General features: G+C 35.9%; 1 protein-coding gene and 1 long non-coding RNA gene across 16 annotated transcripts in view; one reads left to right on the forward strand and one right to left on the reverse strand.

Moving 5' to 3' along the window:
• Nucleotides 1–26,147, forward strand: part of SYT16 (synaptotagmin 16) — a 328,233-nt gene that overhangs the window by 288,781 nt on the left and 13,305 nt on the right. For 5 of the 8 annotated variants that reach the window (XM_054530720.2, XM_054530721.2, XM_063715588.1 and 2 more), the window contains one exon: nucleotides 11,463–23,620. In XM_054530720.2, the coding sequence (XP_054386695.2) occupies nucleotides 11,463–11,776 (314 nt within the window). In that variant the 3' untranslated portion in view covers nucleotides 11,777–23,620. Of the gene's footprint in view, nucleotides 1–11,462; nucleotides 23,621–23,823; nucleotides 23,901–25,429; nucleotides 25,532–26,147 lie in introns of those variants that run through there. The other 3 variants (XR_008513308.2, XM_063715589.1, XM_054530719.2) reach the window with 3 other exon arrangements.
• LOC129049918 (uncharacterized) overlaps nucleotides 1–26,147 on the reverse strand; it is a 32,423-nt gene that overhangs the window by 4,068 nt on the left and 2,208 nt on the right. For 4 of the 8 annotated variants that reach the window (XR_008513316.2, XR_008513314.2, XR_008513311.2 and 1 more), the window contains 3 exons: nucleotides 15,905–16,009; nucleotides 8,497–8,624; nucleotides 7,807–7,880 (listed from right to left, as the gene is read on the reverse strand). This is a non-coding gene — a long non-coding RNA (uncharacterized LOC129049918). Of the gene's footprint in view, nucleotides 1–7,806; nucleotides 7,881–8,496; nucleotides 8,625–15,904; nucleotides 16,010–16,293; nucleotides 16,581–20,699; nucleotides 20,818–26,147 lie in introns of those variants that run through there. The other 4 variants (XR_008513315.2, XR_008513309.2, XR_008513310.2 and 1 more) reach the window with 2 other exon arrangements.

Here is a 26,147-nt window from a genome sequence, read left to right on the forward strand (position 1 = left end):
GACTTCTGTGGTTGGCAATACTTTTTGTTTTTTTGTTTTTTTTTTAATTAGAGTGATTGAGATGTCACTCTATTTCCCTAGATAAACCTTGGATCAGAAAGATGGGGTACTGGCTGGGCTTGGTGGCTCATGCCTGTAATCCCAGCATTTTGGGAGGCCTAGGTGGGCAGATCACCTGAGGTCAGGAGTTTGAGACCAGCCTGGTCAACATGGTGAAACCCCATGTCTACTAAAAATACAAAAAATTAGCCAGGCATGGTGCCTGTAATCCCAGCTACGTAGGAGGCTGAGGCAGGGGAATTGCTGGAACCTGGGAGGTGGAGGTTGCAGTGTGCCAAGATCGCACCACTGCACTCCAGCCTGGGCCACAGAGTGAGATTCCATCTCAAAAAAAAAAAAAAATGGGGTACTGAGCATCTGAACCTGAGGGTATCTTCTATAGTGTCCTCCATAAACCACATCCATCACAAGGGAAAGTATTTGGCTGGGCATTTCTTCTTTTCGAACTTCATTTCTGTGTATCTATCTGTCTATCAATCATCTTTTGGTGAAAATGCCCATGTTATAAAGTGTTGTGATTTTTTAAAAAAATCATATATGTGGGCTAAGGAAGATAAAATAGGCTATTTGAAAATTACTGTAACTAGCCTATAGAACCTATTTATAAACATATATAAGTGCGGTAGCAGCACATACTTATCTTAGTGCAAATCAAGTAACAACGTGCCAAACGTCACGGCAGCCATTTTCAAGGTCATGTCTCGTTTACTACACGTGGTCAGTGTTCAAAACTATTGTTGCTATTAAGATGGTATAAGGTAGTCTACAAATCTTCTGATGGCAAATGATAACCCCCAAGTCTGTCCCTCGCTAATGGTCCAGATGAAAAAGCAGTGTATAGTGTCTAGCTGACATCTGAAATCCTGATGTACATTTACAAATGCTTTTGGAAAAGTTAGCAGTAAGAGTTAGAAACATTTGATCATCTTTTGAATTTGGCTTCACGGGAAAGCAATTCAGTAACAACTTTGCGGCTCTATTCTGTTCTTATCCTAGCCCTGCTATCCAACTGCTGCATGGCCTCAACATTTGATTTAACTTCTGTGAGTTATATTTTCCTTATTAAATGAGGTTAGCAAGCTAATGTTACAGATATACTGCTGTGTTTCAAAAAAGTTAGCTATTGTGTTGACAGGTTCTCCTTCTCCATCTTCATCTTTGCTATGGCTCCTTCTACAGTTTATTACTGCATTGTGTATGTATGTGTATATGTACAGATATAATGGTCCTTGTCAAAAACTATCATTAAGATGCTCCTTCCAGTTAAAAACAAGTTCCCCAGCTTCTCAGCATGTGCATGATTAGCCACACATGATAATTACACCCCAAATGATAATACTTAACAGCAGCAGCAGCATATTAACCTTGTTAGGCACTCACAATACAGAGACTAAAGGAAAGAAAAACAAGCAAATCAAGCTCCCTCATGTTTTGTGTGAAGAACAAGTGGGATTCAGAAAATGTGCTCTACAAACAGAGTGCAGGGAAAAAAAGACTCAGTGAAAATGAACATATATGAGACATATGACCTTCTTTTAGAATCCTGGTCCAGTTTTTGTTAAATATAGTGTATTAAGAGCCACTGTCTGCTCAGAGTCATGGCCATTTCATAAGAAAATTTAGATGAGGCACTAACTTATTGAGTGCATAGATGATATTCCTTTTTCTACATCAACTCATTTAATTCTCACAATGATATCAAAGTTAAAAAATATTAAAAGCAATAGGAAAGAAAAGATGGTTACCGTGGTGTATTAGTCTGTTTTTATGCTGCTGATAAAGACATACCCAAGACTGAGTAATTTATAAAGTAAAAGAGGTTTAGTGGACTCACAGTTCCACGTGGCTGGGGAGGCCTCACAATCATGATGGAAGGCAAAAGGCATGTCTTACATGGCGGCAGACAAGAGAGAACTTGTGCAGGGAAACTCCCCTTTATAAAACCATCAGATCTCATGAGATTTATTCACTATCATGAGAACAGCATGGGAAAGACGCACCCCCATGATTCAGTTACCTCCCACTGGGTCCCTCCGACAACATGTGGGAAGTGTGGGAGCCACAATTCAAGATGAGATTTGGCTGGGGACACAGTCAAACCATATCACATGGTATGTCAATTATATTGCAATAAAGATGTTAAAAAACCCAGTTACCTACAGAGGAATCATGGTAAGACTGAGGACAGACTTTTTAACAACATTAATAGAAACCAGAGGACAATGGGAAAAGAATATCAAAGTATTGGGAGAAAAATACTCAGCTTAGCATTTTGTTCCCTGAGTGAAGGAAAAATAAAGATATTTTCCACAAAGTTTGACAGAGTTTTTCATTAGAAAAAAGCAACTAAATGATGCAATTGAGAAAGAAAGAAGTTGAAATTAGAAGGAAGTAATGAGAAGCAAGAAGGAAGAATGAACAAATAAATTGGTTAACATGTAAGTAAATATAGGCCTGCATGGACTGCATAAAGCAAAAACAGGAGCAGTAGGAAAAATGACTAATATTGGGGGTACTACCACAAAATGGTAATAAAATTCTAGGCAGAAATTACATAAATATGGGAATGGGAGAGTGACTCCAAATGATTTTTGACGAGGCTGCTGAGACCATTCAAAGGGAAAAGGGTAGTCTATTCGACCAATGGTGCTAGAAAAAGTGGATCTCAACCTGCAAAAGCATGAAGTTGGATCCTTACCTAACACCATATATAAAAATGAACTCAAAATGGATGAAAGACCTAAATATAACACCTAAAACTATAAAACTCTTTGAAGAAAACATAGGGCAAAAACTTTATGACCTTGGATTTAGCAGTGATTTCTTGGATATGACAACAAATGCATAGGCAACAAAATTAAAAATGGACAACTGGATTTCATGTAAGTTCACAAATTTTGTGCATCAAAAGATAATACAGTAAATAGAACACCCATAGAATGGGAGAAAATATTTGCAAATTATATATCTGATAACAAACTAATATCCAGAATATATAGAGAACTCCTAAAACTCAACAACAAAACAATGTGAGTTTAAAAAATGGATTAAAGACTTGAGTAGACATTCCTCCAAAGTTGACATACAAATGCCCAATAGAAATATGAAAAAATGCTTAAAATCAATCATCAGGAAAATGCAAATCAAAACTACGGTGAGATACCACCTCATACCCATTAGGATGGCTACTATAACACACACACACACACACACACACACACACACACACACACAAGCGTTAATGAGAATGTGGAGAAATTGGAGCCCTTGTCCATTACTGGTAGGAATGTAAAATGGTACAGCTCCTGTGGAAAACAGTATGACAGTTCCTGAAAAGATGAAAAATAGAATCACCATATAACCCAGCAAATCCATTTGTGGGTATGTATTCCAAGGAATTGAAAGCAGGGTCTTGAGAAATTTGTACACCCACATTCATAGCAACATTATTCACTATAGCTAAAATGTGGAAGCAGCCTAAGTGTCCATTGAGGGATTAATGTATGAGCAAAATGTGGTATATACATATAAGGAGTACTGTTCAACCTTAAAAAGGAAAAAAATTCTGACATATGCTGCAGTATGGATTAACCTTGAGGACATTATGCTAAATGAAATAAGCCAGTCACAAAAAGACAAACACTGTATGATTCCACTTGTAAGAGGTATTTAGGGTAGAAAAAAAAATCATAAAATCCAGTAGAATGGTGGTTGCCAGGGGGTGGAGGAGAGGGAAATGGGGAGTTATCGTTTAATGGATATGGAGTTTCAGTTTTTACAAGATGAAAAGAGTTCTGGAGATGGATGGTGGTGATTTTGTACAACATTATGAATCTATTTAATACCACTGAAATGTACACTTAAATATGTTAAAATGGTAAATTTTGTTGTGTGTATTTTAACACAATTTTTTAAAATTGAAAAAAATACACTGGAGAGAGATCAGAGGATAGTGCAAAACCAGGTTATGAGTAAGACAGAGCTGGATATTTAGACTGATGTTGCTTCAAGGAAAAGAAATACTAGTATTAAAATGAAGAGATTAGGAGGCTGTATGTATATGGGAGCAGGGAGTTTATGGGAAATCTCTGTACCTTCTGCTCAATTTTGTTAAGAAACTGAAACAGTTCTAAAAAATAAAGTCTATTTAAAAAATTAAGAGATTTAAAAATAGAAGAGAGTAGAGATTTTGATTAATTTTAGACATTAAACCAAGTGAACATATTAAAATTTTAATCTTTTAAACCAATAGAGGGAATAAATGAGAATAAAGCAGATGTAACCAATTCAATAGAAAGCAAGGAAAATATTTTTTAAAGTGTAGAAAAATGCATGGTAAATAGAAAGCACAAACCAAACAGTAAATATAAATCAAAATATATCAGGTAGTCATAATAAATATAAAGGGACAAAAATTGCTATGTAAAAGATAGATATTAGATTAAGGTCTCTCTCTTTTTCCCAGTCCCTCCCTGCTTCTCTTCCTCACACTGCCTCATAGCATAAACACACTACAGTTTATACTGGGTCCACCTAGCTTTATAATATATAAGGAAGGAAGCCATTAATGACCAAAGAATTGGGCTTAGCTCTGCAATGCAAGAATGATTTAATATTAGGAAAATCTGCTAGTGTAATTCACCATATTAACTGGCTTATGAGAAAGCCTTATGATAACCTCAGTAGATGCAAATAGAAGCTTTTGATTAAAAAATAAAATTTTTGAAAAAATTGTGATTATCTCAATAGATGCAAAAAGTTGCTCTTGGCAAAATGCACTCTTCATTACTGACAAAAATCTTAGCAGATGTGTAATAGAAGATGTATTAATATAGACTAGGCTATGATGTAATGACGATTAAACCCTGCTGACTCAGGGGCTTCACACAGCAAAAGCTTATTTCTCCTTTGCATTACAGTCCAAGGTAGTTATGTGACTCTTCTCTAAGCTGTAACTCAGACATACAGGCAGTCCCTGTTTACTGAGGTGATGATATTCAAAATGTGACCTCCATTGTTGGCATGGAAAGGGAAGAGACAGCATGGGAGATTTCTTGCTTGGGTTGGGAGTGGTTGAATATAACCATGATTGAAGGTGACATTTATCACTTCTCATATTCCATTTTTCAGAACTCAGTCACATGGCTCAGATAATTCAATTCTGGTGTAAAGACCACACCCTTAATTTGATATTTGACCTGAATTAAATGTCACATTATTCACCTGAGAAAGTTTACTGGGCCTTTGTGGCTCAAAGCCTTTTAAAATCTCTTTCTTCAGAGATCTGGAATCAATCAACTCTTCTAGCCAGGTCTGAATTTCTGTATTTTCTCTTTTTTCTTGCATACTGGTCAGTTCTTTCCCAAGCTTAACTTTCCCCCTCTTCCCCCTAAATGCAGCCAGTAGTACTGAATACATACTTCTAACATTCCATTTTTCAATTTCTTTTTTTAGAGCAACAAACTCATTAGGCACGTGTTTTTTATTCTAAGTTATAGCAGGTGGAAGTTTTACATCTCATAATATGGATTATGGATCTTCACTGTTATATCCTCTGATATTAGTTTATTCATTACCTGATACCCAACTTCTAGACCAATCCCTAATCTTATTTTATTTTTATGATAGCAACATTCCAGTTCAGGTTAGCAATTACTATATCAGTCACATATTTTCAGGAAAATAGCAAATATTCTAGGTATGTTTGATCAGAAGTTATTATCGGATTTAAACATTGGAAGACAAGGGAGTAAAGATCAGGAAGACTGTTTTCGGGAAGTTCAGGAGTATAAGGCATTACAGGAGAGGTATCAATAGGCTCTGAACTGTTTATGCACAGGACCGGTGATTTTTTTATAGGGATTTTTGATCAATATGGGCAAAATTTTTCCATTCTCATCTGATGATCACTATGGGCAAAATTTTTCCATTGTCATCTTCTAATGCCTACACATGCCTGCAACTGGTTCTAGAGTACTGGGGCTCTCTCTCCTTCCACTTTCCTGTCTCTTGCCATAGCTTTCTTTAGTGGAACCTTACTGATAAGAGACTAGGGGAATGTCATTTTAAGGGTTTATATCTTTCACCCAGGAAAGATCTTAGAATGGTGGATATCGTAGTAAATATCGATAACTAATAATGTGGCACAGAAAGAAACTTGCTCAACTTGACAGTGGATATTTTAAGGAAATCTATACCAATTCTTAATCCTCAAATCCCTTTATAGTCAAGAGCAAAAGAGCAAAAGAAGGATTCCCACCAGCAGTTTTGTTTAATATTAGACTGGAAGCTTGAGACAGTTCAGTATAATAAGAAAAATAAATAAACATTTAAAGATTGAAAGGAAGAAATGAAGCTGCCATTCATTATTTGTAGAAAATCTGATTATCAGCATTAAAAATAAATGGAAATCTATAAAGTAATATTTCTTATATAAAATCAGTTGTGTTATAATACATCAGCAACAATCAGAAAGTGGAGCTTTAAAATGTTACTATTTATAATAGGAACAAAATATCTAAGATACCAAAAAATAATAAAAGATGAATATGAAAATTGTAGAAAAACAACAGAACTTTGTGAAAGACACAAAGGGAAACTATATACACACACACACAAGCACACACACATCTATATATACTATCTTCATTAGCAAGAATATTCCATATTGTAAAAACAACAGTTTTTTTCCAAATTATATGTCCAGTACAATACCACCCAGAATCCCAAGTGTTTCTTAGTATTTTTGTTTTAGTTTTTTTTTTTTTTTATCTTGTTTTGTTTTTTACAGAGCCTGGCAAACTCATTCTAAAATTCATATGCAAGAGCCAATTAAACCAAGCAAGAGAGTAGAATAACTAAAATAGCTTTTAAAAAGATGGTAGAGGGATTATCCCTAGCAGATAATCAAGACATGTTATAAAATGATTATAATAAATATTGTCAGACTTAGGGAAAGACACTGAAGCTTGGAAACTTGATATTTGACAGACATGGTATTACAAATTAGTGGGGAGATTATAGATTATTTAATGAATAATCCTTCCCATATAGAAAATTTAGATCCCTACGTCACATCACATGCAAAGCTCAATTACAGCTGTATTAAAGATCAAATGTGAAAAACAAGGTCTTAAGATTCAGAAGATAATATGGGAGATTATTGAGTTTGGGTAGGGTTTCTTTTAAAAAGCGTCAACTTAAAAGAAGACACCAATAAACCTGACTCCACAAAAATTTAAAACATTTGTACTACAAATGACTATAGATGAAGCTGAAAGGCAGGTAGAAGGTAGTAGCAATTAATACAACTGGCAAAGATTTTGTGTCTACAATTTGTAAAGAGCACAGTCATTCACTTCTAGGTATATCCTAGAGAAATTTTGAATATTGATGTAATGCAAAATAGAGAAAAATGTTCACTGAAATCTTTTTAAATTTTGGTAATTATAAGCAATTAAATGTTCATTAACAATGAAAAAATGAATTATAATTTATTAATACATTGGAACATTACACACAGAAGATAAAATAAATGAATCACATACATGTATACACAGAGATAATATAAAAAATTAATGGTAAATTAAGTTTTAGAAAGACATACACTACAATGTTAAATTTTCTAATGTGAAAAATTCTATTAAATATATTTTGGACACCTGTATTTACATATTGAAAGTTTAAATACATATATGGAAATGATAAACTGGAAATGATAAACTCCAAATCCAACATAGTAATTACCTTTGTTGAGAAAAGAAGTTGGACAGGATCCCAAAGAGGGAGACTAAAGGATCTTCAGTTGCAATGTTTTATTTCTTAAAAATCAATAAAAAGGCAGAAACATTAGTAGCATATGTGACAAATTCTAAATATCCTGTCAGTTTGTGTGATATTTTTTATTTTCATATATGTTTAAAATTGTTTATACATATTACTAAATTAAAAGGGAAAGTTAAATGGCCAAATTCCTTTCCCTTACCCTGTATCCCAGAGATTCATAGTTCCTCTGACCCCCAGGCCAAGGCTTAGCTCAGCAATTGGTAGAAAATTATGCTGCAAATGGGTAGGTATTTTGTGGGGGCTGTTTAACTACTGGGTACCATGTTGTTTCTTTGGAAAAATGCCTTCTGGGTTCCAAATGACATACTTTTGTGCCATAATAATTTGAAGATTATGTACTATTATAAATATTTTAGTTCAAGTGGCATCTTCCTTTAGCAAGAAAAAGGCAAGTGACTAGTAAAACAGTTGACGGGGCTGTCAAGGGATTATGACCCATTCAGTGTTTTGCTAATGGTTCTGAGTTACTAAAGATACTATAAAGCTTTCTGAATCACCACCAGAAAAGAAAATATTGCTCAGCATTGTTTTGTAGCCACTATTACCAGTTTCCAAAGATTAAAACACAGCTTATTTAAATGGCATATTTACTTAGCTAGAGTCTTTCTCCATTCATTCTGACTGGTGTTCATCAGAGTAAGTCACGGAACCCCAAAAGACCCCGGTCATGCTCCCCAACTCTTCCGTAGAAGCAGAATTTCCTGGGCACAGCCTCTGCTCTGAAAGTTAAGAAGTAGGTGCATTATTAGTGTTAATAGAAGTTTCCCTTTTCAACTAGAACAATGAACAATTTCCTTCCTTTTGTCTGGTGTCTTCAAACTGGATTGCTTTTAAGATTATTATTATTTCTCTGCCTTATACACATACAATCCAACTTCAGTGATTTGGTAGTAAGTGGCCTTTCTCATAATTAGAAAATAATCTTATGGCAGGATAAAGCTTGAAATTGCTCTCTTTGTGAAATGAGCATGCTTTTGTTTGCAAGATTAACTCAATTCCCACTGCTATACCTGGCAGCACAATTGCCCAATCAGTTTGGTGACTGGATTGAACTTTTTCTACAGGAATCATGTAGCTATGCGGCTTCAGAAACATAAATCCACTCCCTCATTGTTGGTTTTCTGACAGCTTTTTCTGTAGAACAGTTTGAAGAGAAGAGAGCCCTGTTTCTGAGACAGAGAAGTGTTTTCACACCTGAAGTGTAATTTCACACCTTGTGTTTCTCAGCAGATAAGTGCATAAAATAACACATCAAACTGGAATAGAAAAAGATCAACATAGAAAGAAAACTGCAGGTTGTAATTTGTTTCCTATCTTACAATGCTCTTGGAGAGAACAGTAAATTACAGAGATGTGCGTTTACGCTTTAAAAAGTTTGACTGGTGGTTAGGTGGGAAAATGAGCAGTAAACACTAATCAGCTTGCTGCCTGCATTGAACAAAATGTACAGAATGATTGAATTTGGGAAACACCCTAACATTTTGAGTTTTAAGGAGAATAATATATGCGTGTTAGTAGTAAAAATTGCAGATAAAGGTCAAGACATTTATAAATTGATTTTAATAAAAATGTGATTGAGGAGATAATTATTTTATGATGGTTCCATTCAGGAAGTTTAGCAAAAGGAGATCATGTTGGTAAAATTTGAATGCTTTCTTTCCTTTCTGTAATGATGCTAGTCACTGTTTTCTGGCACTCTAGTGGAGGGGTTCTACAATGAGGAGGTTTAGCTGCATTGCACAAGTTTGAAAACTTGAGACCGAAAGAAAAAGTTGAGCTTCCTGACTAGGCATGAACATTCATTACAAAATATTTACTGAAGGTCTAGCACATGGTAGTCACAAGCTAAGCATCAGGGGTTCAATGGTTAATAAGGCAATCCCTCTCTCTGCCATTGGAAAACTGCATCTTTGCAGACAAATAGGCAGCGATAATACTGGTGGTAAGTGCTGAGACAGGCTAAAACTAGGTTTTAGTGGAGACTATAAGAGGGTTATCTGAACTGGTGGGAGTGAGAGAAAAAGGTCAGAAAGGTCAGCAAATATTCCAAGATAAAGTGATATCCAAATTGAACTTAATGAACAAAAGTCATTTGAGGCTGAGTATTAGTTGGGATGTCAGAGCATGGGGAGCATGTACAGATGAGACAGGGAAAAAGAACAAATTGGGTTGGAGGAGGGGAGGAAGTTCAATGTAGTAGAATGCAGTGTATAATGGCAGCAGTGGTAAGCAATGAGACTAGAAGATAGGGCCAAAGAAGAAAGTCTACACCAAGAAATTGAGCTTTTATCTTGAGACTAGTGGGAAGTATTGAAGACTTTGTTTGTGTTTATTAGTGAGAGTGACATGGCCAGATCTGTATTTTACAGAGATCGCTCTGGCAGTCCCCTGACTAGGAGGTGAGTGAGGAAACGTGAGGTAATATAGGTGAGAAATGCTGGCAGCCTGAGCTTACAGTGTACACAGAGTTCAGAGGCACTGGGGATGGAAAGAAGTGGGTAGATTTGGGAGCTGTTTGAGAGTTAGAAGCAACAGAACGTGGCAATTGATTGGGTGGACTGGGAATGAGGAAGTCAGTCTTGTGAAAAATGAGGTCCTGATTTCTGACTTGGATAATTTGGTGAATGATGCTGGTATTCACAGGGATAGGGAACACTGGAACAGCAAATGTTTAGAGTTGGGGTCATACTGAGTGTAAGATTAGTGTAGGATTTCAAGAGAAGAAGTGTAGTATTCAGTTGGGTCTCGAGTTTGGGAGAGAAGTTGAGGTCAGACCTACGGACTTGGTAGATGTCATTGAAACTATGGGAGTGGATGAGATGGTCCAAAGGATATGTAGATGCCTGGGCAACATAGGGAGACCCTATTTCTACAAAAAGTTAAAAAATTTGCTGGGCATGATGGTGCATGCCTGTGATTCCAGCTACTCAGGAGGCTGATGGGATAGGATCGCTTTGGGCCTAGAAGTCAAGGCTTTAGTGAGCTGTGATCATGCCACTGCACCCCAGCCTGGGCAACAGAGCAAGACCTTGTCTGTCTGTCTGTCTGTCTGTCTCTCACACACACACATGCACACACACACACACACACACACACATATATGAATATGTAGAGAGTGAGAAAAGAATTCTCCAATTCAGGCATAAAATAGCAATTTGACTATGAAAAAAATCATGTAGAGCAAAATGTGTATATTTATCTTGTTACATAAATAAATGTAGATGAAGAACTGTGCCTGCCCACAAGCACCATTGCACTTATGCCTGTGCACGAATGTATACACCCTGTGCATGTAGAGGTACTAATGAACATCAGCAATGTGTGCTGGATAGTGAGCCACATGAAACATTAGGTATTCAATGTAATAATTCCCTTCCTTAATAGTTCATGCAAAATGTGTTGCCCAACAGCAAGAACCAGGCTTAAGGATACTGATCAGTATGTTGAAAGGAGAAATTTGTAGCCCGTATAAATGTTAACAACTAGTCTAGCCAAACAGAGAGCACTAATGTTTCTTATCATCCCCACCCCACCCTTTTCTTTTTTTTTTGTCTTAGATACATATGGAAAACTCTTTCTCCTCAATTCTGTGGGTCAAGAGATGTCCCGTTGCAAGACGTCCATTCGGCGTGGTCAGCCCAATCCTGTCTATAAGGAGACCTTTGTTTTCCAGGTGGCCCTCTTTCAGCTGTCTGATGTCACGTTGATGATTTCCGTTTATAACAGGCGTACTATGAAGCGTAAAGAGATGATTGGCTGGATTGCCCTGGGCCAGAACAGCAGTGGAGAGGAGGAACAAGATCACTGGGAGGAGATGAAGGAAACCAAAGGCCAGCAGATCTGCAGATGGCACACTTTGCTGGAATCCTAGGTTTGCTAACCTGCATTTGTGTGCTGTGTCCACCTTGGTTCCCTGTGTTGCTGTCTACTGACACCAAGTGTCCTGGCAAGGGTTTCAGGGTTTCAAAAACAGATTCCACTAACCCCTAAGACATTGTGAGTGGGAGCTTTGGGTTTCTCAATGGTTTGATTTGGATTTAAATATTGTAATTTTAAAAACACACATACACAGTGAAGTGTCCATATGGAAAATGTTCTACCACAATTAAGACCACTGATGAGTTAATTTGTGCCAATAGATCATTGAGTTTTAGTTCAGGGTACGGGGTGAAGCTTCTTCTGCTGTCTCTGTTTGCTTGAAGAGTAACCTGAGATTGCAAGGGAGCTGTCAATTGTTACTATTTGCAACCATTTAGGTGGATGAATCAGAATTTTCTTAATATGGTACAAAAAACTCCAAAATATAGAAATGAATCAGATGCTGAGCCTCATAAAAGAATCTAACTCTAATCCATAAACTCTTATTTCACATTTTTCTCTTTATCAAAGAAACCTATTTACCTAACGAGTAAATATTATAAACTTGCACTTTTAAAATAAATTTGTATTAATTAAATACCTCTTCTATCTTATATTTTGTGGTTTGTATGAGATTTGGTTAGATGAATCATTTTGAAGCAAGAAAAGAGTTCAGAAACTACTGTTTTAAGACAACTTGTCTCCTTTTGAATATGTAAGATTTCAAACTTGTAACTTTCAAGGTTTTTATGCTGTCTTTCTCACCCAATAAGTTCTTACAGGATAAGAAAACAAAAAACAAGACTACTTCAGTCATAGATTTATTGATTTTTCTGATTCTGGTGTTCTTTTGGATTATACTTTTTCTATGTCCAATTATATATACTCATATATGAATATTTTGAATGTACTGCATGTAAACCATGCTCTTTTTAAATTGAGTATTTTCCATCACTAGAGCATAGTAAATTGTACACAGTGAGTCTTTAATAAATATTGATTTGATTGACTCTTCAAAGTGAACATGTTATAACACCTGTGAATGGAGAAATATTTTCAGCTTGTGTGGAATGACATTAAGTTTTTCTTTGAGCATTTGAAGTGCCTATAACTGTCATTTTTTATGGCATTTGCAGCAACATATATTAGTCACTACTTGCAATCTGGGCATGTACCATTCAGAACACTGATCTTGTATGGTTATGAGCATGGGATTTTACTTATGACTTAATTTTACATATTTATGCAGTGCATGTTTACTTTCCTTATTCATAGGTCTGGGCCCTTAATTTCAATTACTTTAAATTGGCATTAATAAAAAAATAGGGAAAGAATGTATGTACATTTAATCCCTGCGCTCAATGTGCAGCTCTTCTGAGCAATTGCTCAGTCACCTATTTTTAGTTTCTATGTTTCATTGTGGACTTTTTCCTGTCTGTGGGAAGAGTGATAGCTAGTGATGGCTGTATACAGTTAAAAACACATAACTCCTCCTCAGCTCCACGTTTTGACAGATTGTAAGCGTAGGCTGTAACACTTGAAGAACATATTTATTCCTTACAGTGTGTAATGGTTATCCTGACAAGACCAGACTAGGGCACAGGATAACTCTACTATGCTTTCAGGGTTCAGTCTTTGAATGAAATGATTTCATAGGGAAGAATGAGAATTTGCCAAATAGATTAATACCTTAATTACTTTTCAGGTCATGGGAGTTTCATATATATGGCTGCTCAGTTATTAGGAATATGTAATAAAACCATGCTCCTCTGGGTTTTCACCCTACCTTTCTTTGGGAGACCTCAGAGTGCTTTTCCAGCATTATATCCATTAACTGCTGAGTGGTCTTTGCAGCGTGGCTAAGTCATTGAGTAGAACTGAGTGCGATTGATTAAGTAGCAGCACAAAGAATTGGCTTTTCACATCTCTTACTCTTTATGCCTTGTGTTTAAAGGGAAGTAGAACAGCCTCGCTGTGCTTTCCTTTATGCAGTAACATAATAGCAGCATTCATTTTAAAATTTACATTTGAAAAAAATCTGTATATATTGTACAGACAGCCCTGAATTTTTCCCTCTCATATTTTCCTGCTGCTGCATCCTTGTTTCTTGGTACCCAATAATCACCTATACTTCATTTTCTGTTCCCAAGACCCACCCATTTTTAAGGTTTTCGGCTGGTGTAGTGAAGATATTTGTGTGCTTGATCTGCCTTCCAATGGTCTGTTTATGATACAGTTTACAGGAATGTGCACCATTTTAAGGGAAGGAATGCCTGAAAACATTTTTTATTTTTATGATTTTACTATGTTGGTGCTACTCACCAAATAGGATGCATGTACTTCTTGAATATACAGCAACATTCACCCTCAGCTGATTGTATAAATTTAAATGCTGAAGACAAGATATATAACAATATGTGGCTGATTTTTTTTACCTTGATTTGAAATTCTAGTTTAGTAAGATCTTTTGATTTTGTGCACTTAAACTCCCTTATTTTCTTGGCAAAGTCTAGACACAAATGCATTTAACATGTTTTTCACTTGAGCTTTTACATTTGGTTTTCGAAAGAGTTATGAAAGATAATTAGTTGGTTCTGCAGTGAAAAACTGCTTTTGCCTGTTTCTTCCAGCTAATGATTAATATCTCATAGGGAGATTTGACATTGAAGCAGCACTGGTTTTTGTTGCTTGAGTAGGTCTTTCAGTGATTTTGCCTGAAGAGCATGCTTTTAAAATAATATGGTTAAGAGTAAATGATGCGCTGGGTTTATGGAAATCTGCTTTATAGTGTGCCTTCTTTTAGGGTGTGAGTTTACACTGAATTGAGAAATCCTGATTTCACCAGTTACGGTGGTGGCTGTTGTACTCCCTACTCCCCTCTGACTATTGTTGAATTTTTAAATGGACCATTCACCAGGCAGCCGAACACCTGCTCTCCGTCCCCTCTCCTTCACTGGCTCCCAGTGTGATGCACAGTTGTTTTGGACTCTGTTTTTGCTGATGCTGCATAACTGTTGGAGGTGGGGGTGTCTTGCCTTCCCTAACGTAAGAAGAATTTGTAATGTCTTTGGATGTATTATACTCGGCATTCCACCTGCATGAAATCAGGGAAAGAATCATCACCATGTTTGTGAGAGGGAAAAGAGTATGGCATTGCATAGTCATTCACTTTAGGCACTATTAATTCTGACATCCTTCATTGAAAATTAACTGACATCAGATGTCAATATTCTCCATAGTCCTAGGTGCCAGTGAGCCTGAAACACAGCTTCTGCATTTTCAATGTGTAGATTTCATAATATTTTACAAATTATTGTTACCTCTTGTGCAGTCACTGTGCTTTAGATGACCTTATCTGAGAACCAAAATTCTTTTCTTTCCAGATGAAGTACGATTTAAGTAGAAACTAGCATTAGGTTAAATAAAAGTGCTTCTCTGATAGCCACCAATTTGATTTAATTGATGATTTGGTGTGGACACCACTGCGGGTTTCCAAAAAAACTGGTTATCCTTTTGCAGCAGAGGACTTAGTATTTTAAAAACAGAAAAGTAAGTAGGAAAGGATTATTTGTAAATGTCGTAAAACCAGATAGAGGCATATTCTTTACTGATGAAGAAACAGGACTAGAACACGCATATGGTATCTCCTTTTACTTTTGAGGAAACTGTGGTTAAAGAACATTCTATTCTATTTGATCTAAGAGCAAAGCAAATGATGGATAATCCTGAAATGTTAAAAGTATTTTTGTCTTAAAAATTATTCATTTGGGCAAAGTCATTTACAACAAAACAAAAAGGTCATACAGCACACCTGTGGAAGAGTTAAAGAATAAATAAATGTGCTGGATACATTTAGCATTCTCCAGTGAGTAGTATGTAAGGAGAGTAAACTAATAAACCAAAATACATATCAGATCAACTAGCTATCACTTTTCTAAAACTTGTAGAATTCTGAACAATATTTAAAGATGGGAGAAACGAAACTGTCCTAACGCAATGAGATTGGCATAGCACAGTGAAGTTGGCACAAACTGTGATCCTAGCCTGGGTTTACATGAAACTCTGCTGTGTAGCCTTAAGAAAATTACTTAGCCAGCTTGTGTCCTGGTTTCTTCAACTGGAAAATGGAAATAAAACCTACCTCATTAGGTGTCTTAAAAGATATCAGTGAAATCACAGATGTAATGTGCCTAGCATAGAGCTGGGCGTGTAGTTAGCATTCCGTAGTTCCTCCTTACAGTCATGCCTGAAAAAGAAAATATTTAAGATGTATCTTCTCTTTCTAGCAAATGTTGTTATAACACTAGAGAAAAACAAAAACCAACATTCAGATACTGTAACAAGGATAGGCTCATGAAGCTAGGCTGGATTTGTTAATAAAGGAGGCTTCATCAGGACAGCCTAATCAGAGATAAGCCTGGTATGTGGAGGAAATTGAGCCTTAATAGAGTCCAACTGCGGTAGAACCAAGTCTTTGCATTTATCCCCTTAGTTTGGAGGGAGTACAAATCCTTGATGGTTTGTGTGTACCTGTTGATCGATCACAAACAAGGCCTCTCCTTTTCTCCAGTTCTCTTATTCATAAATGGACAAGGCACCTTGTCGCCTTTATCAAAAGAGTTGGTGACAATGGCAGTTTGACTACATATTTCAACTGTGATCCAAAAAAGTAAAATAAATGATGTGATACTATACTGAGACTCTTTTAAAAATGGATAACACTTTCTTTAAAACCTACATTATATATCCATTTTATATCCTGAGAGCCAAACATTTTAAAATACTCTAATAACACAGCTCTCAAAATGTATCTGTTTGACTGGAATGTTCTATTCAGAACAGATTATCACTGTTTCCCTTATGAGATCATAATGAAAGAAATTCAGTTGATACTACTTTTTAAAATGGTTTTTAAGAGTGGCTTGTTGATATAATAGCGTGTCCACTTGTTTTCAAGTGATTCAAACCTTGAGTAAAAAGGAGAGTTCCTGGAGAATTTAGAAAAATCTTTGTTGACATTTAATCTAGAGAAGTCTTCAGGAGCAAACCACTTCAAGTTTAGTGTAACCAGGCGCCATGAATCAGTCATGTGCTACTTGTGGTTTTAAACGAAACATGATTCTGGGATGAGAAGTGCGAGGCTATACTCCTAATATAATCAAATTGCCAAAGCACTGTTTTGAGTCCTTGGTATCCCAATTAAGGAGAAACATGAAGACATTGGAGAATCACTTAGCTTAGGGCTTTCAGTAGGGAATAACTAAACATGTAGGGAAGGTGAAGGAGTTAGATGGGAGGTAAGAAGGCTGAGGAGATTTCTAGTAACAATGATCCAGAAGTTCTAACCAGGGGGATGGTGCACACTTTCTCTTCTTGACCACATGGATAGATTTAAGAGCATCCCCCTAAATCAAGTCTGGAGAATTATGTGAAGGTTGTTTCTCATTAATTCAAAATATATTCATTGTCTAGCACTGTGTTATCTGGGCTGGCACAGAACTTAAAATCTCTTTGGAGTGCTATGAGTGCACATTGAAGCAGTTAGTCATCATTATACAATGATGCTTACAAATATACAACTGTTAAGTTAGTCTAACTATGTGCCATAAACAGTAGAGTTCCTTGTTATTAGTATTGGAAGGTGAAACATTGGCTGAATTTATTGGGGCAAGCGTCTAGGAAGCCTTGGACTGGCAGTGAGTCTTGGTTGCATTATATGGGAAATTGGTGGGGGTGGGGGTGTCACAGAATCATCATCTTTGGAAGTTTTTTAAAGTGAAAAAATGTACTTGAAGTCTCGGTTCTGCTAAAGAAGAATGAGAGGATACCCATGAATATACCCTTTATAAAGTTCCTTCTAATATTTAGATGTAACGTTAAAAAAGAATCAACGATAACACTCCAGGCCTGTCCTCTTCCACTTTGGACATTTTTTCCACACTGATTTTTCTCTGCATCATAGAAAGTTTTCTCTGAAGAGTTCTTATTTGGGTTTTGTTTAGGGCTTTGGGGATGCCTGCAGGCTCAGGGGGAGTTTCCTCTCCTATGGTGCTTTGACTGTTTTTGTTTCCCTTGGGTCACAAAACCGTATCCTAGACACACAGACAATAATCACCTTATTTATATCCACTGTGGAACCTGTGAAACAGCTCGAGGCTTTATAGAACAAGCTCATAGGCAGTCATGGAGATCTGAGGCCTTTCTTGGAATGAAGCCGCTAACTTGCTAACTGCTTTCCATTGCTCACTAATGCTGCCTTAAGGTTTCTCCATGGGAAATTTTACTTCATGCCTTTGAGTGACAGTGTTATCAGTTTTACTTTGAGGATGATGAGAAGGCTGACTTCCCATTGTATTGCCATATTTTTGCATTATTTTTGTTTACGTCATTTCCACCTTGAAGTATCTAGTTGCTAGGGTTTTGTTGGTTTTATACAAAATTTATTCATTCAAAAAGACCTTTATAGGTTGGGCATGGTGGCTCACACCGGTAGTCCCAGCACTTTGGGAGGCCGAGGTGGGAGAACAGCTTGTGTCCAGGATTTCTAGACCAGCCTGGGCAACATAGTGAGATCTTGTCTCTACAAAATACCAAAAATTTGCTGGATATGGTGGTGTGCGCCTATAGTCCCAGCTCCTCAGGAGGCTGAGGTGGGAAGATTGCTGGAACCTGTGAGGTCAAGGCTGCAGTGAGCCGGGATCATGCCACTGCATTCAGCCTGGGTAGCAGAGTGAGACTCTGTCTCAAAAAAACCAAAAAACAAGACCTTTTTAAGTGTAAATGTTCCAGACTCAGGGTTAGGGGTTGGAGAATGGCAGACGGATAAAATAGTTTAAGTTCAACAATATTTTTTTTGTTTCCAAATATTCTTTTTTAAAAACTACAGTCTGATAAGAAATCTAGGTAAATAATAAGATCTTTTATTAACCTTGAATTTTTGGCTTAATGTATTTCTGTAATGGTCTCTTTCCCCCTTTGAAAGGCAGAAGATTTAGGGAAGGTGAAAGTTATTACCCTGTCTCTAATTAAGAAATAAATACACTTGTTTGTCAGTCTATGCTTTCATTCAAAATAAATGGATATGTTTTGTATCTGGGGGAGGAAATGCATCATTCCATTCCAGCAGTGAAAAGAATTATAGCATCAAATAGGATATTTAGTATTCTTGACTTTTATAATTAAATACTGAATGCCCTTTGCAAGACAGTAAGTTAGATCCTGGAATACTAGGTCTGTACAAACTTGACACATTTCTTACAAGCTCTGTGTTTTAATGGTCAAAGGCATTGCTACCCTTTGCTTTTTGAAAGAGTGAACTGGTAACAGTAGCCGCCAGAGAAAGAGGTGACAATCTAAACAAAGAGCCCTGCTTACCTCTCTGTGACTAAAACTAGTCTTAAAAACTGAATACATTTGGGGCATCCTTATGAAATAGGTAAAGGTCAACATTGGGAGTGTCCCTACCTTGGCAGATAGACCAATACTTTTTTCCTAGACTCAACCCATTTTTAAAGCAGGAGTTTTTCCAATGGATTTATTGTTTATAATTCTACTAAACATGTCTTAGTCTATGCAAATTAACTCAAAATCTTTGGTGGCCTAAAAATTCTGACTGAAAGCAAGTTTTTTGTGTTGCCCAGTTGATAGTCCATAATAAAAAATGTACATCTCTTGTTTAATAAAGACCTTGATGTTTGAGAAGAAATATCGGAAGTCTGCCAGTAAAAACTCTGATTAAGTGAGGAACATGTACATTAAAAGATATTTTCATGTAAGTTATTTTAAGATAGTTGCATTCTAAGACCATGTTTCTTTTTTGAGAGTGTTTCTTTGTCAAGTTCCTTATAGCCAATGCCTTGACCAAAGCTTACTAATGTTGCCACATTTCCTTGTGGGTTATGATGATCTTTATTAATTCACAACTCTACCAAATTATAATATGGTCTTTTATTATGCCACCATATGAATGCAGCCACAAATTCAATTTTGTGAAATACAAAGTCCTTTCCAGAATTTTAAAACTTAATTTCAGTATAGATTTTAAGTTTGTGAATAAGAAATTAGTATTTGTATACCTTATTATGACAGAGGCTTCTGTTACAATATTTTCTGTTATAGTATTGGGATACGATTTGACCTGTATTTTCGGGCAAAAGCTGGTCTTTGAGATCTACTTTTTAAGAAATTAATAAATTTTGTTTTTTAGAGTTTTAAGTTCACAGCAAAATTGATCCTAAAATACAGAGAGTTCTCATATACTCCAAACACAACCTTCTCCCCCGTGAACATTTTGAACACCACAGTGGTATATTTGTTACAACTGATGAACCTTCATTGACATATCATTATCACCCAAAGTGCATAGTTCATATTAAGGTTCACTCTTGGTGTTGTGTATTTTATGGGTTTTGACCAATGCACAATGACCTATGTCCATTATTGTAGTATCATACAGAAGATTTTCACTGCCCTAAAAATCCTCTGTGCTCTGCCTATTCATTCCTCCCTCCCACCTAAGCCCTGGCATCCACTGGTCCTTGTACTGTCCCCATAGTTTTGCCTTTCCCAGAATGTCATACAGTATGTAGCCTTTTCAGATTGGCTTTTTTTTTTTTTCACTTAGGGATAGTCATGTAAGTTTTTCATGTCTTTTTATGGCTTGATAGTTCATTTATTTTAAGTGCTGAATAATATTTCATTGTCTGGTTGTATCACCATTTATGACCTATTTGCTTTTATTTCTAGTTCCAGTTGCTATGGCAAATTTTATTAAAGTGTGTGCTCTCAGGAAAAGCTTCATGTATTTTATATGATCCATCAAATAAAATGTAGCAACTTCCAGTCTAGAATAAATTTCACCTATATGATATTGAGCTTGTTTTACATTGGAGGAGGAGATTTATGAAAAAATATAATAATTTCATAATTTATATTACCCTATCTATGAGTTTTTCCCTCCATTGGAATCTTAACAGAAAGTTCTGAAGGTTACAAAGACGTGATCCCAAATTTAGTGACTCTGTAGTGTCTTTTGTTGAGCAATGAGTTAAATACCTGTCGATAAAAAGTGTTAATTATGTTATTACTGATTCATGATAGAAAATCACCTTCTGTCGCTAGTTTATATGACTTTACATTTACCATTCCTGCCAAGAGAAAGGAAGCTTTGTGATTGTGCCCCGTCATAGTTAATTGTACAAATCAATTAAAAATGGTATGTAAACATCTGGCTCACATAGCAGCTCTGAATTCTGAATGAAAAGATAACCCATGCTAATGTATAGGTTGCATGAACAAGTAGATGGGTGTTGGAAAGAAAACACTAATAGTCACTCTGGGTGAAGGGGGAGGCCTGGCCAATGATTCGTGTCTGAGAAACATTTTGAGATTATTTATATGTCTTCTGACTGCCCTTTGCTTTGTAGCTACAGCAACTTGCAGAACCTGACATTATTGCAGAGATGAAGGTATAATTGTGTAAAGAATATTGGATTAAAGTTGATGAGGCCTGTGTTCTGATATCAAATCTTCCACTAATGAGCTCTAAAATAAATATCAAGTCACAATTTCTTCAAGCCTTCATTGTTGCATCTATCAGATGGGAATAGTAATACTCATTTTACCTATTTTTACCAGGTGGTTGTAGGAACAGGATTCATTCATTCCTTCATTAATACAATGAACGCTTTGAGACCCCACTATATAACGGGGCCATAAATATGACAAGGTGATAGATGGAAAGACATTTTGCAGAATTTTTGAAGACTTGCAGTGTTTTTGAAGACTACAGGATAGTTTGTTATTTTTATATTAAGGTCATATCAACTCTGTATGTCAATATATCAAAGTAATTGACACTTTTAGAGCTCTGCCAATCAGTGGGCCATATTCATAGAATGTCAGTAATTTGTCTGAATACAAGTTATGGTTGGTCTTTAGCTGTTCTGTCTCTGAGAAGCTAGAAATAAAATATTAGGTTCTAATTTTTTTTTGTTCAAACACTGATCATATAACAAACTGCAAATCCGTGTTTTCAGCAGGTTCGCCAACCTTTGAGTTGAATGCAGCCCTTTCTTTAGAACAACCTAACTTTGAGTACAGGCAAAGTATTAAATGGAATAGCTTTTCCTCCCCTACAAAGTGGATTTGAATACAGTACTCAGAAAAACTCTTCCCCTGCCATAAAGGGTCCTTCAATCTACTTTATTATTTTTCTTTTGAAGAATCAAACTTGTCCGTCTCTCCCCTCCCAAGTGACTTTCGTCACTCATATAATCATTTTCTTCATGAATGCCCTTTTATTATCCCACAGAAAAAGTAAAGATTTAAAAAATCATTTTTAAGGTACATCCAAGATTTCATAGCAATATTTTATTTGTGTTCACAGTGCAAGATAAATCTGACTTTCTCAATATTTTTGGTCTTCATATGGCATCTGAAACAGTTGTTCACATTCACACATTTATGTTTCACCATATGCATACTGTGTACAGCTCTGTTGTTCTAAAATATTTTATTGGTTTTCCTTTATATCTCAACTTTTGATGGGTGTCCTTGAAGAACTTTCATAAAAAAATGTAAATGTGAATGATTCATTCAGTTTGAACATATGTAACTATTTTAGGAGATTTTCAGGAGATTTTACCCTACATGGAGTACACTGTTCTTAGCAGGGAATGTGCTTTATATTACTATTCTACTCACAGCTGGATGCTGCAGATATATTAACATTGTAAACATGTACTTTTTCTATTCTATGCTTACTTTAATACATTATTTATATGTACTAGACTGTGCTGAGTTTTGGTGGTTGTCAAAGGCAGTCAATAATTTTATAAATTTCACTTTTGTGGATAGTTAAGTATAACATGGTTTAATATAAAATCTGATCTTCCTCTAGATTTCTAAGTCACTAGAAGAATTTCTTGGCAAATTGATTGTTCAAGGCCAGTTTTGTTAGTTGTAAGGTGGGAGCCACCCCAATCCTCTCCCAGTGTTTCCTAGGCATTTTCAGACCTGGATGCTCTTATAGTTCCTCCTCTAGTTTTCCAGTAGAGAATTTGTATGTGGTCCAGAGGTTCAAGAGAGAAAAAAAAATTCTCCTCAAAAGAATTGAACCCTTACTTTAGAAACTTCTGACAATCTTCAGAACATTCCATGTGGGTGTCCTTGTGTTTCTCATAGTATGAGTTATTGATTCATGGTGTCTCTTATTAAAGAAGCATGAATGTATCACTAGCTGTTACCAGAACAAACAGCTGTAGAATGTAATGACCCATCCTATCTCTAAATTTACTTCTATCAGTGGATAATTTGTGTATAGGAAAAGGTGTGGAAATTTTTTAATTGTTAAAAACTAGAATACCTTTCTACCTTTTGTAGTCTTTAAGATTTCATAATGATGGTTTTAATGTATTACTATCTTACTATTACGTATTGTGTTTAAACAAGACCAATCAGTGAGATATTGAATGTCGATACTTTTTGTTAGAAATGCCCTTTGAAAATGTTAGAAAGTGTAAAACTTTACCTGTGACAAGGAATAAATTCATGATTAGAAGAATTATACTGTTTTTCTTGTGCAAATAATACTTAAGGCAGATGTTCAGTCTCACAGTGATGTTGGAAAGCATATTTTATGCAGTCTAAACACTATTTCTGTATTAGATATTTAAATGCATGAGGATAAATTCTAATTGCTTTTTGTTTAAAACAGAAACATAGAAGAAGCATTAGCCCCAGTTTGTATAAAATGTCTGCTGCAAGTGAATTCATGATAGTTCATGAAAACTGAAAATCATTCCAATTTTGTAAAACTGCTGCTACTGGTTTTATCAATAAAGTTTTAGCAGATGGCTTATATGTACATGTGTGAAAATTTTTTATGTTAAAAAAAGATACAGTTTTGCAGCATCAACATGCAAATTTTATGGGCCTGAATGATACTGCTTATTTTAGTATATACAAAAACCATTAACTTCAAAACCATACCAACTGCAGACATATATTTTAGAACTATAAGCATTACATGTATGATCCATACAGTTTATTTGGTTTCAGGGTGCTGTAGGCTTTTATGGTGAACACATATACAAATCAACATATACCAGTTCAAATGCTGACTTGAAGAACAGCAGGTAAGGAGCTAAATAAATGTAAGGATCACCTGAATTAATTAAATTGCATCTAAAGGGGATTCTGAGAAGGCAAAATGCAAAGTGTAGGTGTTCATGTACAAAAGTGTATGTAATTCCTCATTAGAGAAGCTCTTGTCCAGAACACTTTCCCCTCTATGAATACCCAGTTCTCAGAAGTTTACAAGGCTCAGATGCAACAAGCTAGAAGTAGAGGGAGCTGAGTTATTATATTCAGACACCTACATAGCACTCAAAACAAGGCTGACTTCCCCCAAACAGAAAAGCATAGAGAAATACAATTCTATAGATGTTTCAGTGACAATTTTTAACAATTTTACAATTCTGTATTAGTTGAGGCAATGTTACCTGTTGTAATAACCCAAAATGTCAGTTGACTCACATAAGAAAGGTTTATTTCTCCCTAATCTGGGATGTTTTTGGCCATTCAGTTTTCTTTCTAGCAGTATCTCAGGGATTGAGGCTCCTTTTGTGATTTGGCCATTCAGAGTCCTTATGGCCTTTGAAGGAATGTATTACCATGCAAATGGAGGAAGAAAAGCCATGAGGGTCAAATGATGTGTTTTAGGGGACAGGCTTAGAGGTGCTGCTCTTCACTTCTGCCCAAACTCCATTGGCCAGAACTAGTCCAATGGGTCCACCTATATTTAAGAAGGCTGGGTATTGTAGTTTATTTATATGCCCAAGAAAATGAAACAGTATTGGTAAGACTCTTGTTAGTTAAGTTATGGCATACTTACATTTTTTAAAAAATTATTTGAAATGTCATGGTACTGGTGATTATTTATGAAAAGCTTGCCAATGGCAAGCTTATTGGTTGCTTAAGTTCTTTCTAACCCATGACAGTACTAGAACACTATGGGCTGATTAAGGGTTCTACTTCTACTTTTACATCCATAGTCACCGTAGACTTAGACCATTTCAACACTTGAAGGAGCATTGTTGCAAATAAAGACCATTTGAGTTCACATTTCCAAAGCCACAGGGCAAAGAGTTTTGAGCCAGTAGGCTGAGCAAGGTTGACCACTTCTACGTGTGTATGTGCACTAGTAGGTACATACATATATGGCATACTGAAAACATTAAAGCAAATATATGAGCAAAAGAAGAATAATGCAGAGGAAACATTTTTCCATATATGAATCTTAGAGTATATCATCTGGAGAGCTTAAACTTGGCAAATGATTGCTATCTTGTGACATTGCTTCAACACAGGCTTACCCATGTTGAAATGATAAAATAATTCAGACAGACATCTATGGTTCTTTGGTTCTTTTTTTTTTCTTTTGTAGTAATTAAAAAATTATCCTGTGTAGCATTTTATTGATAAGTCAAATAAGTCAAATCACATTATACGTATTGTAAGCTTCATAGTCTCCTTACAGTTTCTCTGGGGTTGCTCCAGAAAGATTCAGAAATATGGCTCAAGGGGAAGCTTGGGTGACATTTCACAGTGCTGATAAATTTTAATGTGCATTCCACGACATAATAAAACATCTGATTCTTTTCAGCAAACAGATAAGTAGGAGACAGGACTGGCATTATGTCTATGGTCATCTCGAGGAGGGACAAGATTGAGTGGTGAGAAGATTAGAATTTGGATAAATTCTAAGGTAGGTAGTATGGAATTTTAATATGTATTTTAAAATCCAAAATTGTTTAGTGAAAGATTCTAATCTTAGAAGGAGAATTGCAGAATTGATCCAATTATATATGCAGACATAAATAACACAGTCAAGATTAAAATCATACCTGTTTTCTAATTCCAGTTATGCCATCAAGGAATCCTGTGATCTTGGCTTACCTTGACCTTTCTTTCGCGTCTTCCAACATCTGTTATATCTTGAGGTAGTCCCAGAGGAGGAGGGGATTTGGCAATTATTTGTTGATTTAAACTGACAATAGTAAAGATTTCCTAGGCCATTCAGATAAAGTATAACACTAGACTTACCGTCCATACTGGTCAAATTACCTAGCTGCTCCCAAATACATTTTTTTCTCCATAAGATATAGCGTGTTATTATGGAGACTGCTTTTACCTGAGGTAGAGGAGTATTTTAAGGAAAAATGAAACCGTTCATCTCGGAGGACTCACGACCACTTTAGAGGGTGTGGAAAGACGAGAATTAGGAAAATATATAAATGACTTTAGGTGAGTATTTCCCAATGCTATTAAAATGCAGGTAGTAACCTTTATAAGATGTTTTGAAAAGGAAAAAAAAAGTCACT

The sequence above is a fragment of the Pongo abelii genome, chromosome 15 (assembly GCF_028885655.2).
Source record: "Pongo abelii isolate AG06213 chromosome 15, NHGRI_mPonAbe1-v2.0_pri, whole genome shotgun sequence".
NCBI classification, from domain to species: Eukaryota; Metazoa; Chordata; class Mammalia; order Primates; family Hominidae; genus Pongo; species Pongo abelii.